The 14,004-nt window shown below is 63.3% G+C and overlaps 1 protein-coding gene across 1 annotated transcript; it reads left to right on the top strand.

Annotated features, from left to right (window-relative positions):
• The first annotated feature begins 6,553 nt into the window (after positions 1-6,553).
• NAGK (N-acetylglucosamine kinase) lies at positions 6,554-13,982 on the top strand. Its single transcript, XM_030947391.1, has 10 exons — positions 6,554-6,602; positions 7,161-7,245; positions 8,443-8,541; positions 8,624-8,765; positions 9,897-10,007; positions 10,928-11,040; positions 11,561-11,708; positions 12,602-12,699; positions 13,269-13,336; positions 13,802-13,982. Exons 1-10 carry the CDS (start codon positions 6,574-6,576, stop codon positions 13,980-13,982), a joined length of 1,074 nt encoding a protein of 357 aa, XP_030803251.1. The 5' UTR covers positions 6,554-6,573.
• The last annotated feature ends 22 nt before the right edge of the window (positions 13,983-14,004 follow it).

Below are 14,004 nucleotides of genomic sequence, written 5' to 3' on the forward strand. Positions count from 1 at the left end.
GTCCGGCACAGGGGCTCCGTGGCTGGACACCGGTGACATTCCCGGTCGGAAAGGTCACGGCCACATCCCTGTCCCCGTCCCCAGCCCTCCCACCAGAGGCTGCTCCGTGACAGCTCCCGGACAGGCCGGAGCCACCGGTGTCCCCAGTGCCACCACCCCAGGGCGGCTCGGCCCCAACAGCGTCACCTCATAGCCCCGTCCCTGAGCCCCTCAGGAATTCACCTCTGGAATTCACCTCAGGAATTCACCTCAGGAATTCACCTCTGGAATTCACCTCTGGAATTCACCTCCCGTCCCCTCCGCGGTGTCCACCGGCTGGAAGGCGGCTGAGCTGGAGCACAAATGTCACCCGAATGTCACCGACACTGTCCCTGCCCGGATCCCTGGGATGGGGAGTGGGAGGGAGGGAGGGAGGGAGGGGTGGGGAGTGGGAAAATGGAGGGATGGATGGAGGGATGGAGGGACAAAGGGATGGAGGGATGGATGGATGGATGGATGGATGGATGGATGGATGGATGGAAGGAAGGAAGGAAGGAAGGAAGGAAGGAAGGAAGGAAGGAAGGAAGGAAGGAAGGAAGGAAGGATGGATGGACGGACAATCAGACAAATGGACGGGCTCTGGGAATGGGACAGACAGCAGCACCCACGGCACAGCTGGGATCCCCGGGAACAGAGCGGGATTCCGGAGCCGCAGGAAGGCGACCGGACACAGGGAAGGACACACGGACAGAGCCCGCTTCCCTGCGTCCCGGCTCTCCTGGTTGATCCCTTCTCCTGGTACTGGTGGCACGGATGGGACCCCGTGTGGTGCCAGAGCACGCTGGGCACCGCCACAGCTCCGGCACCGCTGTGCCAGGATGGGAACGGGCATGGGATCATCGGCTCGGGATGGGAACGGGCACTGGGATCATCCACTCGGGATGGGAACGGGCATGGGATCATCGGCTCAGGGATGGGGACGGGTGTGGGATCATCCGCTCGGGATGGGAACGGGCATGGGATCATCGGCTCGGGATGGGGACGGGTGTGGGATCATCCACTCGGGATGGGGGCGGGACTGGGATCATCCGTCTGGGATGGGGAGGGTGTGGGATATCGTCGGGATGGGGAGGTGTGGGATCACGCTGGGATGGGGACGGGTGGGGGATCATCGGCTTGGGATGGGGACGGGCACAGGATCACCCATCTGGGATGGGGATGGATGCTCGGGATGGGGACGGGTGTGGGAGCATCCATCTGGGATGGGGATGAGCACAGGATCATCCATTTGGGATGGGGATGGATGCTCGGGATGGGGGTGGGTGCGGGTTACCTGTTTGGGATGGGGTCACCCTCTGGGATGGACACCCCAAATCCAATCCCAACGGCTGCCTGCCCACGGAGCAGCTGCCCGCCCCATCCCACCACCGCCCCATTCCCGTTTCTCCGCTCACCATCCTCTTCCTCCGGGCGGGATGTCCCCGAGATGTCCCCGAGATGTCCCCGAGATGTCCCCGGTGCCGCTCCGACCCCGGCTCAGCAGCCGGGGATGGATCCGGAGCCCGGAATTCAGCCCAGCCCCCCGAAATCAGCGCTTCCCCCGGGGCGGGGCCGCTCCTGCCTGGGCCTTCTCCCCTCCTCTCCCGGCCGGGTCCGCCGGGGATGCTCCGCGGGTGGAGCTCGGGGTGATGGAGGGGCGCCGGCCCAGCTTTGGGGGGCTCGGCCCGGCTCTGGGGGCTCATCCCGGCTTTGGGGAGCTCATCCCGGCTTTGGGGAGCTCGCCCGGCTTTGAGGGGCTCGGCCCGGCTTTGGGGAGCTCGGCCCGGCTTTGGGGGGCTCGGCCCGGCTTTGGGGGCTCAGCCCGGCTTTGGGGAGTTCAGCCCGGCTTTGGGGAGCTCGGCCCGGCTTTGAGGGGCTCAGCCCGGCTTTGGGGAGCTCATCCCGGCTTTGAAGAGCTCAGCCCGGCTTTGAGGGGCTCGGCCCGGCTTTGGGGAGCTCGGCCCGGCTTTGGGGGCTCGGCCCGGCTTTGGGGAGCTCGGCCCGGCTTTGGGGGCTCAGCCCGGTCCCCTCGCGCCGATGTCCCCCTCCTGTCCCGCTGCCCTCGCTGTCCCTCGGTGCGCCCATGGGGAACCCACCCCGCCATCCCCGGGCTCAGCTGGCCCCGGGCTGTCCCCGGAGCCAGTCCCTGTCCCCGCTCCCTGTCCCCGGAGCGTTCCCGGCTCCCGCACCCCATTCCCGGGCTGGGTCCCGCCGCCTGTTTGCCCCGAGCCCCCCAAACCTCCCGTGCCTTACCCCGCGCCTCCCTCCCGCCCGCCGGTGCCACCCTGTCGGACCCCAGACGGGAGAAGCCACCTCGCCCAGGCTGGGGACACGCTCAGGGCACCGCGGGGACCCTCCTGTCCTCGTCCCCGAGCGGGTGGCGGGATGCGGTGGGGCACTCCCGTCCCCCTGGCGCCGAGGGTGGCAGCGGGGACAGCGCTGTCCCCACGCCGCGGCCTCGTGGGACTCACCGGCAGCTCCCGGCTCCGCTCCAACTTCGCCCCAAGTTGAGACAAAAGGCGGCGGGGCCGTCCCCTGTCGCCTGTCCCCGCTGTCCCCAGACAGCCCGGTGCCACCGGGGCTAATGAGGGCACGAGGGCGGTGGGCTCGGGGGCTGCTCACGAACACTCCCGGCCTTAACCCTTCCCCTGCCGCCGCCTCCCCCGCCTTGGGGGCAGCCGGGCTCGCTCATCCCGCGGGGCCCGGGACCCCCAGCCTGGAACACGGGGACAGTCCCGAGGGTCGCACGGAAAATGGGGACAGTCCCGAGGGTCGCATGGAGAACGGGGACAGTCCCGAGGGTCTGCCAGGAAAACGGGGACAGTCCGGAGGGTCACCATGGAGAACGGGGACAGTCCCGAGGGTCCGCATGGAAAATGGGGACAGTCCCGAGGGTCCGCATGGAAAATGGGGGCATTCTGAAGGTCCACCAGGAGAACGGGGACAGTCCCGAGGGTCTGCAAGGAGAACGGGGACAGTCCCGAGGGTCGCATGGAGAACGGGGACAGTCCCGAGGGTCCGCATGCCCGGGGCAGTCACAGCCCCAGGAGGAGGTGACACACGGCAAGGAGATCCCGCCACCCCACAGTGAAGGGTTGGGGGACAGGACACGATCCCAGTCCCGGGATGGCTGTGTCACCATCCCGGCTGTGTCACCGTCCCTGCTGTGTCACCATCCCGGCTGTGTCACTGTCCCAGCGGTGTCACCATCCCGGCTGTGTCACCGTCCCGGCTCTGTCACCGTCCCAGCGTCCCAGGACCACAGAACCCCTGGCAGTGGCAATGTGGTCATGACAGGTGTGGGATGTGGGATGTGGATGGGATGTGGGATTTGGGATGTGGGATTTGGGATTTGGGATGTGGGATGTGGGATTTGGGATGTGGGATGTGGGATTTGGGATGTGGGATGTGGGATGTGGGATGTGGGATGAGGGATGTGGGATTTGGGATGTGGGATGTGGGATGTGGGATGTGGGATGTGGGATGTGGGATTTGGGATTTGGGATGTGGGATGTGGGATGTGGGATTTGGGATGTGGGATGTGGGATGTGGGATGTGGGATGTGGGATTTGGGATTTGGGATTTGGGATTTGGGATGTGGGATGTGGGATGTGGGATTTGGGATGTGGGATGTGGGATTTGGGATTTGGGATTTGGGAGGGCCTGGCTGGTGCTGACAGGTGGGAAGGGGCTCCTGACCATGCTGGGTCACCTGTCCCCTCCTCTGGTCTCTGGGCCGTTGTCCCCAGCTGGTTGCAGTTGTCCCTGCTCCTCCTGCCTGTCCCATATTGCTACCTTCTCTTATCATCTGGGTGTGGCCAGGCTTCCATCTGTCCATCCATCCATCCATCCATCCATCCATCCATCCATCCATCCATCATCCATCCATCCATCCATCCATCCATCCATCCATCCATCCATCCATCCATCCATCCATCCATCATCCATCCATCCATCCATCATCCATCCATCATCCATCCATCATCCATCCATCCATCCATTGGATCTGGGATTTGGGATGGTGGCATCCATCCATCCATCCATCCATCATCCATCCATCCATCCATCCATCCATCATCCATCCATCATCCAATCCCCTCATCCATCCATCCATCCATCCATCCATCCATCCATCCATCCATCCATCCATCCATCCATCCATCCATCCATCATCCATCCATCCATCCATCCATCCATCCATCATCCATCCATCCATCCATCCATCCATCCATCCATCCATCCATCCATCCATCCATCATCCATCCATCCATCCATCATCCATCCATCATCCATCCATCCATCCATCCATCCATCCATCCATCATCCATCCATCATCCATCCATCCATCCATCCATCATCCATCCATCCATCATCCATCCATCCATCCATCATCCATCCATCATCCATCCATCCATCCATCCATCCATCCATCCATCCATCCATCCATCCATCCATCCATCCATCATCCATCCATCCATCCATCCATCCATCCATCCATCCATCCATCCATCATCCATCCATCCATCCATCATCCATCCATCCATCCATCCATCCATCCATCCATCATCCATCCATCCATCCATCCATCCATCCATCCATCCATCCATCCATCCATCCATCCATCCATCCATCCATCCATCCATCCATCCATCCATCCATCCATCCATCCATCCATCCATCCATCCATCCATCCATCCATCATCCATCCATCCATCCATCCATCCATCCATCCATCATCCATCCATCCCTCTCTCTCTCCCTTCACATTTTCCATCTCTCCATCTCCGCCCTCCCCTCTCTCCCTCCTCTCCATCTGGCGCAGCTGTCACCTCTGCCATCACTGTCACCTCTGCCACTGCTGTCACCGCTGCCATCACTGTCACCTCTGCCATCACTGTCACCTCTGCCATCGCTGTCACCTCTGCCACTGCTGTCACCGCCGCCATCACTGTCACCTCTGCCATCGCTGTCACCTCTGCCACTGCTGTCACCTCTGCCACTGCTGTCACCGCTGCCATCACTGTCACCTCTGTCCCCCGCCGAGCCCGCGGGGCCCTGCAGGGTCTCAGCTGTGACCCTGCTGCCCCGGGGAGGGGGGACCGAGGGAGGGGGCACCGGCAGCAGCTGCCGAGGGGCACCGGGGACAGAGGGGACACCGGGGACAGAGGGACAGAGGGGACACAGGGGACACAGGGGACAGAGGGGACACAGGGGACACAGGGGGGCTGCTGGCCCACCGGCACGTCCCAAACCCCTCCGTGGGGACAGAGGGGATGGGGGGACCCCCTTAGCTCGGGGGGATTCCGGGAGGGAGAGGCGGAGTGCGAGGGGGGCTCTGGGCCAGGAGGGAACGGGGGGACTTGGGGGATTTGTCACGGGCGGGTACAGGGGGGATTTGGGGGATTTGTCACGGGCGGGTACAGGGGGGGTTTGGGGGGATTTGTCACGCGGGTACAGGGGGGTTGGGGGGGATGTGTCAGGGGGATTGGGGTTGGGGATGATGGGTACAGGGGATTTGGGGGGATTTGTCACGGGTTTTGGGGGGATTTGGGGGATTTGTCACGGGTGGGTACAGGGGGGATTTGGGGGATTTGTCACGGGCGGGTTTTGGGGGGATTTGGGGGATTTGTCACGTTTTGGGGGATTTGGGGGATTTGTCACGGGCGGGTTTTGGGGGGATTTCCGGGAATTTGTCACTTGTGGGTGAGTGGGGCTGTGCCATGGATGGGTGCAGGGGATTTGGGGGATTTCTCACGTGTGGGTATGGGGGGAACAGGGGGGATTTCTCACGGGCGGGTTTAGGGGGGATTTGGGGGATTTCTCACGTGTGGGTATGGGGAAATTTGGGATACTTCTCATAGGTGAGTAGGGGGGATTTGGGGGATTTCTCACGTGTGGGTACAGGGGGGATTTGCGGGGATTTCTCACGTGTGGGTATGGGGAAATTTGGGGTATTTCTCATGGGTGAGTAAGGGGGGATTTGGGGGATTTCTCACAGTTGGGGTAGGGATTTGGGGGATTTCTCACGTGTGGGTACCGGGGGGATTTGGGGGATTTCTCACGGGTGGGTATGGGGGGATTTGGGGGATTTCTCACGGGTGGGTACGGCGGGATTTGGGGGATTTCTCACGTGTGCATAAGGGGGGATTTGCGGGATTTGCCCCATTCCGCGGCCCCACACGCTTCGGGCGGTGTCCTGAGCGTGTCCGTGGGGCCGGCAGCGCCCCGTGTCGCGGGTGGGGTCGCGGAGCCATCGCGGGGTGCCCGGGAGGGGACGGACGGGGACACGGAGGGGACACGGGGACCCGGGGCGGTCCCGGAGCGGGCGGGGGGCGGAGCCAAGGCGGGAGGCGTGGCCATTAACGGAGATGACTTTGTCTTATCCATATATGGAGATGGGCGTGTCTATGGGCGGAGCAGCACCAGCGGGCGTGTCTATGGGACGTGTCGCTGGTGGGCGTGGCCACCACCCATAAATGGTCATGGGCGTGTCCCTGGGTGTGTCCCCGCCAAGGGGCGTGTCCGGGGTGGGGGGCGGGGTCAGTGGCGGCCGCGATGGCGTCGCTGTTCGGTGGCGTGGAGGGGTGAGGGGCGCGGCGCGGCCGGGGGGGCTCCGGGGGCTCCCCGGACCCCCAAACCCCGCCCGGGCACCCCCAAACCGGGGGACGGGGACCGATGGAGGGGGGCTCCGGGGGTCCGCACCCCCAAACCCTGCCCGGGCACCCCAAACCGGGGAAGCAGCCGATGGAGGGGGGCTCCGGGGGTCCGCACCCCCAAACCCATCGACCCCCCCGAGAACCTCCAAACGGGGGACGGGGGGAGGCAGCCGATGGGGGGGCTCCGCACCCCCAAACCCCGCCTGGGCACCCCAAACCGGGGGGACGGGGACCGACGGAGGGGGCTCCGCATCCCCAAACCCCACGCCCCGCCCGGGCACCCCCAAACCGGGGGGACGGGGGGAGGCAGCCGATGGAGGGGGGGCTCGGATGGACCCCCCAGGACCGGCTCCTGGCCCGGGTGGGGGTCAGCACCCCCATTCCAGGGCCCCCCGAGTGACCCCTTGGGCGGGGGTCTCAGCGGGGGAGGACAGGGGGACGGGGGACAGGGGGCGGTGCTGGCAGTGTCCCCCCCTCTCTCCGGAGCGGGGGCACCCACTCCAGGGTGGTGCTGGTGTCCGGGGATGGCCAGATCGTGGCCGAGAGCGAGGGACCCTGCACCAACCACTGGGTGAGCCGGGGGACAGCCCTGTCCCCAGCCTGGCCTGGGACACGGGGACGGGACACGGGGAGAGAGGGACAGGGGCTTTGGGACACGGGGACAGGGGACACGGGGAGAGAGGGACAGGGGCTTTGGGACACGGGGACAGGGGCTTTGGGAACAGGGCAGGGGCACGGAGGGAGGGCTTTGGGCACGGGAAGGGCTTTGGGACACGGGGACAGGGGACGGGGAGAGAGGGACAGGGGCTTTGGGACACGGGGATGTGGGATATGGAGATGGGTTTGGGACATGGGGAGAGGGGGTTTGGGACACAGGGATGTGGGATATGGAGCTGGGTTTGGGACATGGGGATGTGGGATATGGAGCTGGGTTTGGGACATGGGGATGTGGGATATGGAGCTGGGTTTGGGACATGGGGATGTGGGATATGGAGCTGGGTTTGGGACACAGGGATGTGGGATATGGAGCTGGGTTTGGGACATGGGGATGTGGGATATGGAGCTGGGTTTAGGGCACGGAGCTGGCTTTGGGACATGGAGCTGGGTTTGGAACACGGAGTGGGGTTTGGGACATGGGGAGGGAGTTTTGGGACACAGAATGGGATCTGGGACACGGGGAGGGAGTTTTGGGACACGGGGCCCGGGGGATGGGACATGGGGAGGGGGTTTGGGACACGGGGACAGGGGCTTTGGGACATGGAGGACCGGGATATGGAGATGGGTTTGGGACATGGAGTGGGGTTTGGGACACGGAGCTGGGTTTGGGACATTGAGCTGGGTGTGGGATGCAGAGATATGGGATATGGAGCTGGGTTTGGGACACGGAGCAGGGTTTGGGACACAGGGGCAGGGGCTTTGGGACACGGGGATATGGGGTGTGGAGCAGGGTGTGGGACACGGAGCGTTGCTGTTTCTGGTTGTCCCCAAACTCACGGACACTTGGGTGGGACACAGCCGCTGCAGATCGTGCCACGGTGTCCCCATTCCCAAAAACCCTCATGGGACACCTGGGATGGTGCTGATGTCACCTCAGGATGTCCCTGTGCCAAAAATCCCATGTGGGACCTTGGGTGGCACTGGGGTGGCCTCAAGGTGTCCAGAAACCCACGTGGGACCGCCAGGGTGGCCTCAAGGTGCCCAGAACCCCGTGGGGCACCCCCAGTGTGGCCCCTTGGTGGCCTCAGGCTGTCCCCTGGCCGTGTCGCAGCTCATCGGCTCCGAGAAGTGCCTGGAGAGGATCGAGCGCATGGTCACCGAGGCCAAGAGCAAGGCGGGCGCCGACCCCCGGGCGCCCCTGCGCTCCCTGGTGAGCCCCCGCGGTGTCCCCGAGCGCCGTGCCACCCCTGCCGGGGCCACCGCGGCGGTGACGGCGGCCCTGGGTGCGGCAGGGGCTGTCGCTGAGCGGCGGGGACCAGCAGGACGCCGTCGGGAAGCTGACGGAGGAGCTGCGGCGCCGCTTCCCCCACCTGAGCCAGAGCTACCTCATCACCACCGACGCCATGGGGGCCATGGCCACGGCCACCGACCACGGTGCGGCTGGGCCCCGTCCCCGTTGTCCCTGTCCCATTTGTCCCTGCCCCCTTGTCCCACTCCTTATTGTCCCTGTCACCCATTTGTCCCTGTCTTATTTGTCCCTGTCACCCATTTGTCCCTGTCCCCCTTGTCCCTGTCCCCCTTGTCCCTGTCCCATTGTCCCTGTCCCATTTGTCCCTGTCCCCATTGTCCCTATCCCCATTGTCCCTGTCCCATTGTCCCTATCCCCATTGTCCCTGTCCCATTGTCCCTGTCCCCATTGTCCTTGTCCCATTTGTCCCTGTCCCCATTGTCCCTGTCCCATTGTCCCTGTCCCATTGTCCTTGTCCCATTTGTCCCTGTCCCCATTGTCCCTGTCCCATTGTCCCTATCCCCATTGTCCCTGTCCCATTTGTCCCTGTCCCCATTGTCCCTGTCCCATTGTCCCTATCCCCATTGTCCCTGTCCCATTGTCCCTGTCCCCATTGTCCTTGTCCCATTGTCCCTGTCCCCATTGTCCCTATCCCCATTGTCCCTGTCCCATTGTCCCTGTCCCCATTGTCCTTGTCCCATTGTCCCTGTCCCCATTGTCCCTGTCCCCCTTGTCCCTGTCCCCATTGTCCCCGTCCCATTTGTCCCTGTCCCCATTGTCCCTGTCCCATTTGTCCCTGTCCCCATTGTCCCTGTCCCCATTGTCCTTGTCCCATTGTCCCCGTCCCATTTGTCCCTGTCCCCATTGTCCCTGTACCCATTGTCCCTGTCCAATTTGTCCCTGTCCCATTTGTCCATGTCCCATTTGTCCCTGTCCCCATTGTCCTTGTCCCCTTGTCCCAGTCCTTATTGTCCCTGTCCCCCTTCCCATCCCTGCCCACCTTGTCCCTGTCCTCATTGTCCCTGCACCCCTTGTTCCTGCTCCCATTGTCCCCGTCCTCCTTGTCCCTGTCCCCCTTACCATCCCTGTCCCCCCTGTCCTTGTCACCCATTTGTCCCTGTCCCCCTTGTCCCTGTCCCCCTTGTCCCTGTCCCCTTTTCCCTGCCCCTCTTCCCGTCCCTGCCCCCCTTCCCGTCCCTGTCCCCCTTGTCGCTGTCCCCATTGTCCCTGGTGGCTGGGATGGCACTGGTGACAGCGGGCACCGTGTCACCCGGCAGGTGGCATCGTGCTGATCTCGGGCACGGGCTCCAACTGCAAACTCATCAACCCCGACGGCTCCGAGAGCGGCTGCGGCGGCTGGGGACACATGATGGGGGACGAAGGCTCCGGTGAGCCCAGGGGGCACCGGGGAGGGGGGACCGACGGCTGACCCACTGCTGACCCCACGGCTGACCCACTGCTGACCCCACTGCTGACCCCACTGCTGACCCCATGGCTGACCCACTGCTGACCCCACTGCTGACCCCACTGCTGACCCCACTGCTGACCCCATGGCTGACCCCGTGGCTGACCCCATGGCTGACCCCATGGCTGACCCCACTGCTGACCCCACTGCTGACCCCATGGCTGACCCCACTGCTGACCCCATGGCTGACCCACTGCTGACCCCACTGCTGACCCCATGGCTGACCCCACTGCTCACTATCCATCCATCCATCCATCCATCATCCATCCATCCATCCATCCATCCATCCATCCATCCATCCATCCATCATCCATCCATCCATCATCCATCCATCCATCCATCCATCCATCCATCCATCCATCATCCATCCATCCATCCATCCATCATCCATCCATCCATCCATCATCCATCATCCATCCATCCATCCATCCATCCATCCATCCATCCATCCATCCATCCATCATCCATCATCCATCCATCCATCCATCCATCATCCATCATCCATCCATCCATCCATCCATCCATCCATCCATCCATCATCCATCCATCCATCCATCCATCCATCCATCCATCCATCCATCCATCATCCATCCATCCATCCATCCATCATCCATCCATCCATCCATCCATCCATCCATCCATCCATCCATCCATCCATCCATCCATCCATCCATCCATCCATCCATCATCCATCATCCATCCATCATCCATCATCCATCCATCCATCATCCATCCATCCATCCATCCATCCATCCATCATCCATCCATCCATCATCCATCCATCCATCCATCATCCATCCATCCATCCATGGCTGACCCCGTTCCCCATCCCGTCATTCCCAGCGTACTGGATCGCTCACCAGGCTGTCAAGATGGTCTTTGACTGCATGGACAACCTGGAGGTGCCGCCCCACGACGTCGCCTACGTCAGGCAGGCCATGTTTGACTACTTCCAGGTGCTGCCGGCGCTTTTGGGTTGTTTGGGATGGGTTTTGGGGTTCTTGGGGTGTTTGGGATGGGTTTTGGGGTTCTGAGGGGGTTTGGAATGGGTGTTGGGGTCTTGGAATGGCTTTGAGATGTGTTTGGAGGGATCTGGGATGGGTTTTGGGTTCTTGATGGGCTTTGGGATGGGTATCAGGTTGCTTGGGGTGGTTTGGGGTGGGTTTTGGGGTCTAGAGGGGCTTTGGGATGGGTGTTGGGGTTCTGGGAGGGTTTGGGATGGGTTTTGAGGGATCTGGGGTGGGTATCAGGGTCTTGAGGGGCTTTGGGATGGGTATCAGGCATCTTGGGGAGTTGGGGTGGGTTTTGGGGGTCTAGAGGGGCTTTGGGATGGGCGTTGGGGTCCAGGGGTGGCCCTGAGCCGTGTTTTGGGGTCCTGGGGGGCCCGGGGTCGCTCCCAGCCGTACCCAGGGACACTGGGGTGCCCAGGAGGGTCCCCAAGGCTCACCCGTGGCCCCGCTGCCCCCAACCCCACAGATCTCGGACAGGATGGGGCTCCTCACCCACCTCTACCGCACCTTCGAGAAGTCCAAATTTGCGGGATTTTGCCAGAAACTGGCGGAAGAGGGTAGGGAAACCCCTTCCCAGGGAATGACCCCATTGTCCCTGTCACCTGTCAGTCCCTGTCCGTTTGTCCTGCCCCCTGTTTGTCCCCATCCCCATTGTCCCTATCCCATTTGTCCTGTCCTCCTTCCCATCCCTGTCCCCCTTTTCCCCGTCCCCCTTTTCCCTGTGGCCCCATTATCCCTGTCCCCTTGTCTCTATCCTTGTTTGTCTCTGTCCCCTTGTCCCTGTTCCCCTTGTCCCTGTCCCCTTATCCCTGTCCCCTTGTCCCCGTCCCCTTATCCCCGTTCCCCTTATCCCTGTCCCCTTATCCCTGTTCCCCTTGTCCCTGTCCCCTTGTCCTTGTCCCCTTATCCCTGTCCCCTTGTCCCTGTCCCCTTATCCCTGTTCCCCTTATCCCTGTCCCCATTTGTCCCTGTCCCCTTGTCCCCATCCCCTTATCCCCGTTCCCCTTGTCCCTGTCCCCTTATCCCTGTTCCCCTTATCCCTGTCCCCTTATCCCTTTGTCCCTGTCCCCTTGTCCCTGCTCCCTTGTCCCTGTCCCCTTATCTCTGTCCCCGTTTGTCCCTGTGCCCTTGTCCCCGTTCCCCTTGTCCCTGTCCCTTTCATCCCTGTCCCCTTGTCCCTGTCCCTTTGTCCCTGCCCCCTTATCCCTGCCCCCTTGTCCCCGTCCCCTTGTCCCTGTCCCTTTGTCCCTGCCCCCTTATCCCTGCCCCCTTGTCCCCGCCCCCTTGTCCCTTTGTCCCTGTCCCCTTGTCCCTCCCGGTGCCACTCCCGCTCTCTGCCCCGGGTGCACCCTGACCCCTGAGCACCCTCTGCCCTCCTCGGGGTGGGGACACCCAGGTGCCACCCCCGGGATGGGACACAGAGGAGTGTCCCATGTCCCCTGGGTGCCACTCCCGGTGGGATGGGGCACAGAGGAGTGTCCCACGTCCCCGCGGGTGCCACCCCCAGGTGCCCAGCTCGGTGACCCGCTGTGCTGCCACATCTTCACCAAGGCGGGCGAGGTGCTGGCGCGCCACGTGGTGGCCGTGCTGCCCAAAATCCACCAGGTGAGGCCACGCCCGGAGGCACCGGCGGTGTCCACCCCCTCGGTGTCCCCAGCCTCGCGCGTGTCACCGCGCCCTGCCGTGTGTCCCCGCCCGCGCGGTGTCACCGTCCTCTCTGAGTGTCCCCGCCCGCAGTGCCACTGCTCCCTGTCAGCTGTCCCCAGCTCAGGCGGTGCCACCGTCCCGTCAGTGTCCCCACACTGAGGTGCCACCGTCCCCTCTGAATGTCCCCAACCATTGGCGGTGCCACGCGCTCCTGTCAGGTGTCCCCAGCCCCGCGGCAGTGCCACCGTCCCCGGCTGAGTGTCCCCAGCCCCGCAGCAGTGTCACCATCCCCGTCCGAGTGTCCCCAGCCCCGTGGCGGTGCCACCGCTCCCTGCCGTGTGTCCCAGCCCCGCGGTGGTGCCACTGTCCCCGTCCGTGTGTCCCCAGCCCCGCGGCGGTGCCACTGCTCCCTGTCAGGTGTCCCCAGCCCCGTGGCAGTGCCACCGCTCCCTGCCGTGTGTCCCCAGCCCCGCGGCGGTGCCACCGTCCCGGCTGAGTGTCCCCACCCACGCAGAGCCTGTTGGCAGGCTGAGCTGGGGCTGCCCATCGTGTCGCGTGGGCTCGGTGTGGAACAGCTGGGAGCGCCTGCAGGAGGGTGAGCGCCGCGGGGCCGCCCGCGCCCTTCTGGGCTTCGCTTTTGGGGTTCCCTTTTGGGGTTCCCTTTGGGGCTTCGCTTTTTGGGCTTCGCTTTTGGGGGTTAAGCTTTTTGGGGTTCCCTTTGGGGCTTCGCTTTTGGGCTTCCCGCTCTTTTTAGTCGGGTTCCTTTAGGCTTCCTTTGTGGGGTTCAGCTTTTGGGGGTTCCCTTTGGGGGGGCTTGCTTTTGGGCTTTGCTTTTTTTGGGCTTCAGCTTTTTGGGGTTAAACTTTTGGGGTTGGCTTTTGGGGTTCCTTTGGGGCTTAAACTTTTGGGGTTCACTTTTGGGGTTCGCTTTTGGGGTTAAGCTTTTTGGGGTTTTGCTTTTTGGGGTTTTGCTTTTGGGGTTCCCTTTTGGGGTTCACTTTTGGGGTTCATTTTGGGGTTCGCTTTTGGGGTTCGCCGTGACCGCGTGCCGGTGTCGCAGGGTTCATCCGGTTGCTGGAGCAAGCGCTGGCAGCGGCCGAGGATTTCACGCGGTTCAGCCTGCTGAAGCTGAAGCGCTCCTCAGCGCTGGGGGAAGCGCGCTCGGGCGCAAGCGTGGGGCGGCGCTGCGGCTGGATCGACGCCAACGTAGCGTGGGCGTGTTCTACCGCCGCGTGTTCTGAGCGGCGCCCCAGACCGGGACAG

This window comes from Camarhynchus parvulus, chromosome 4 (genome assembly GCF_901933205.1).
Source record: "Camarhynchus parvulus chromosome 4, STF_HiC, whole genome shotgun sequence".
Lineage (NCBI taxonomy): Eukaryota > Metazoa > Chordata > Aves > Passeriformes > Thraupidae > Camarhynchus > Camarhynchus parvulus.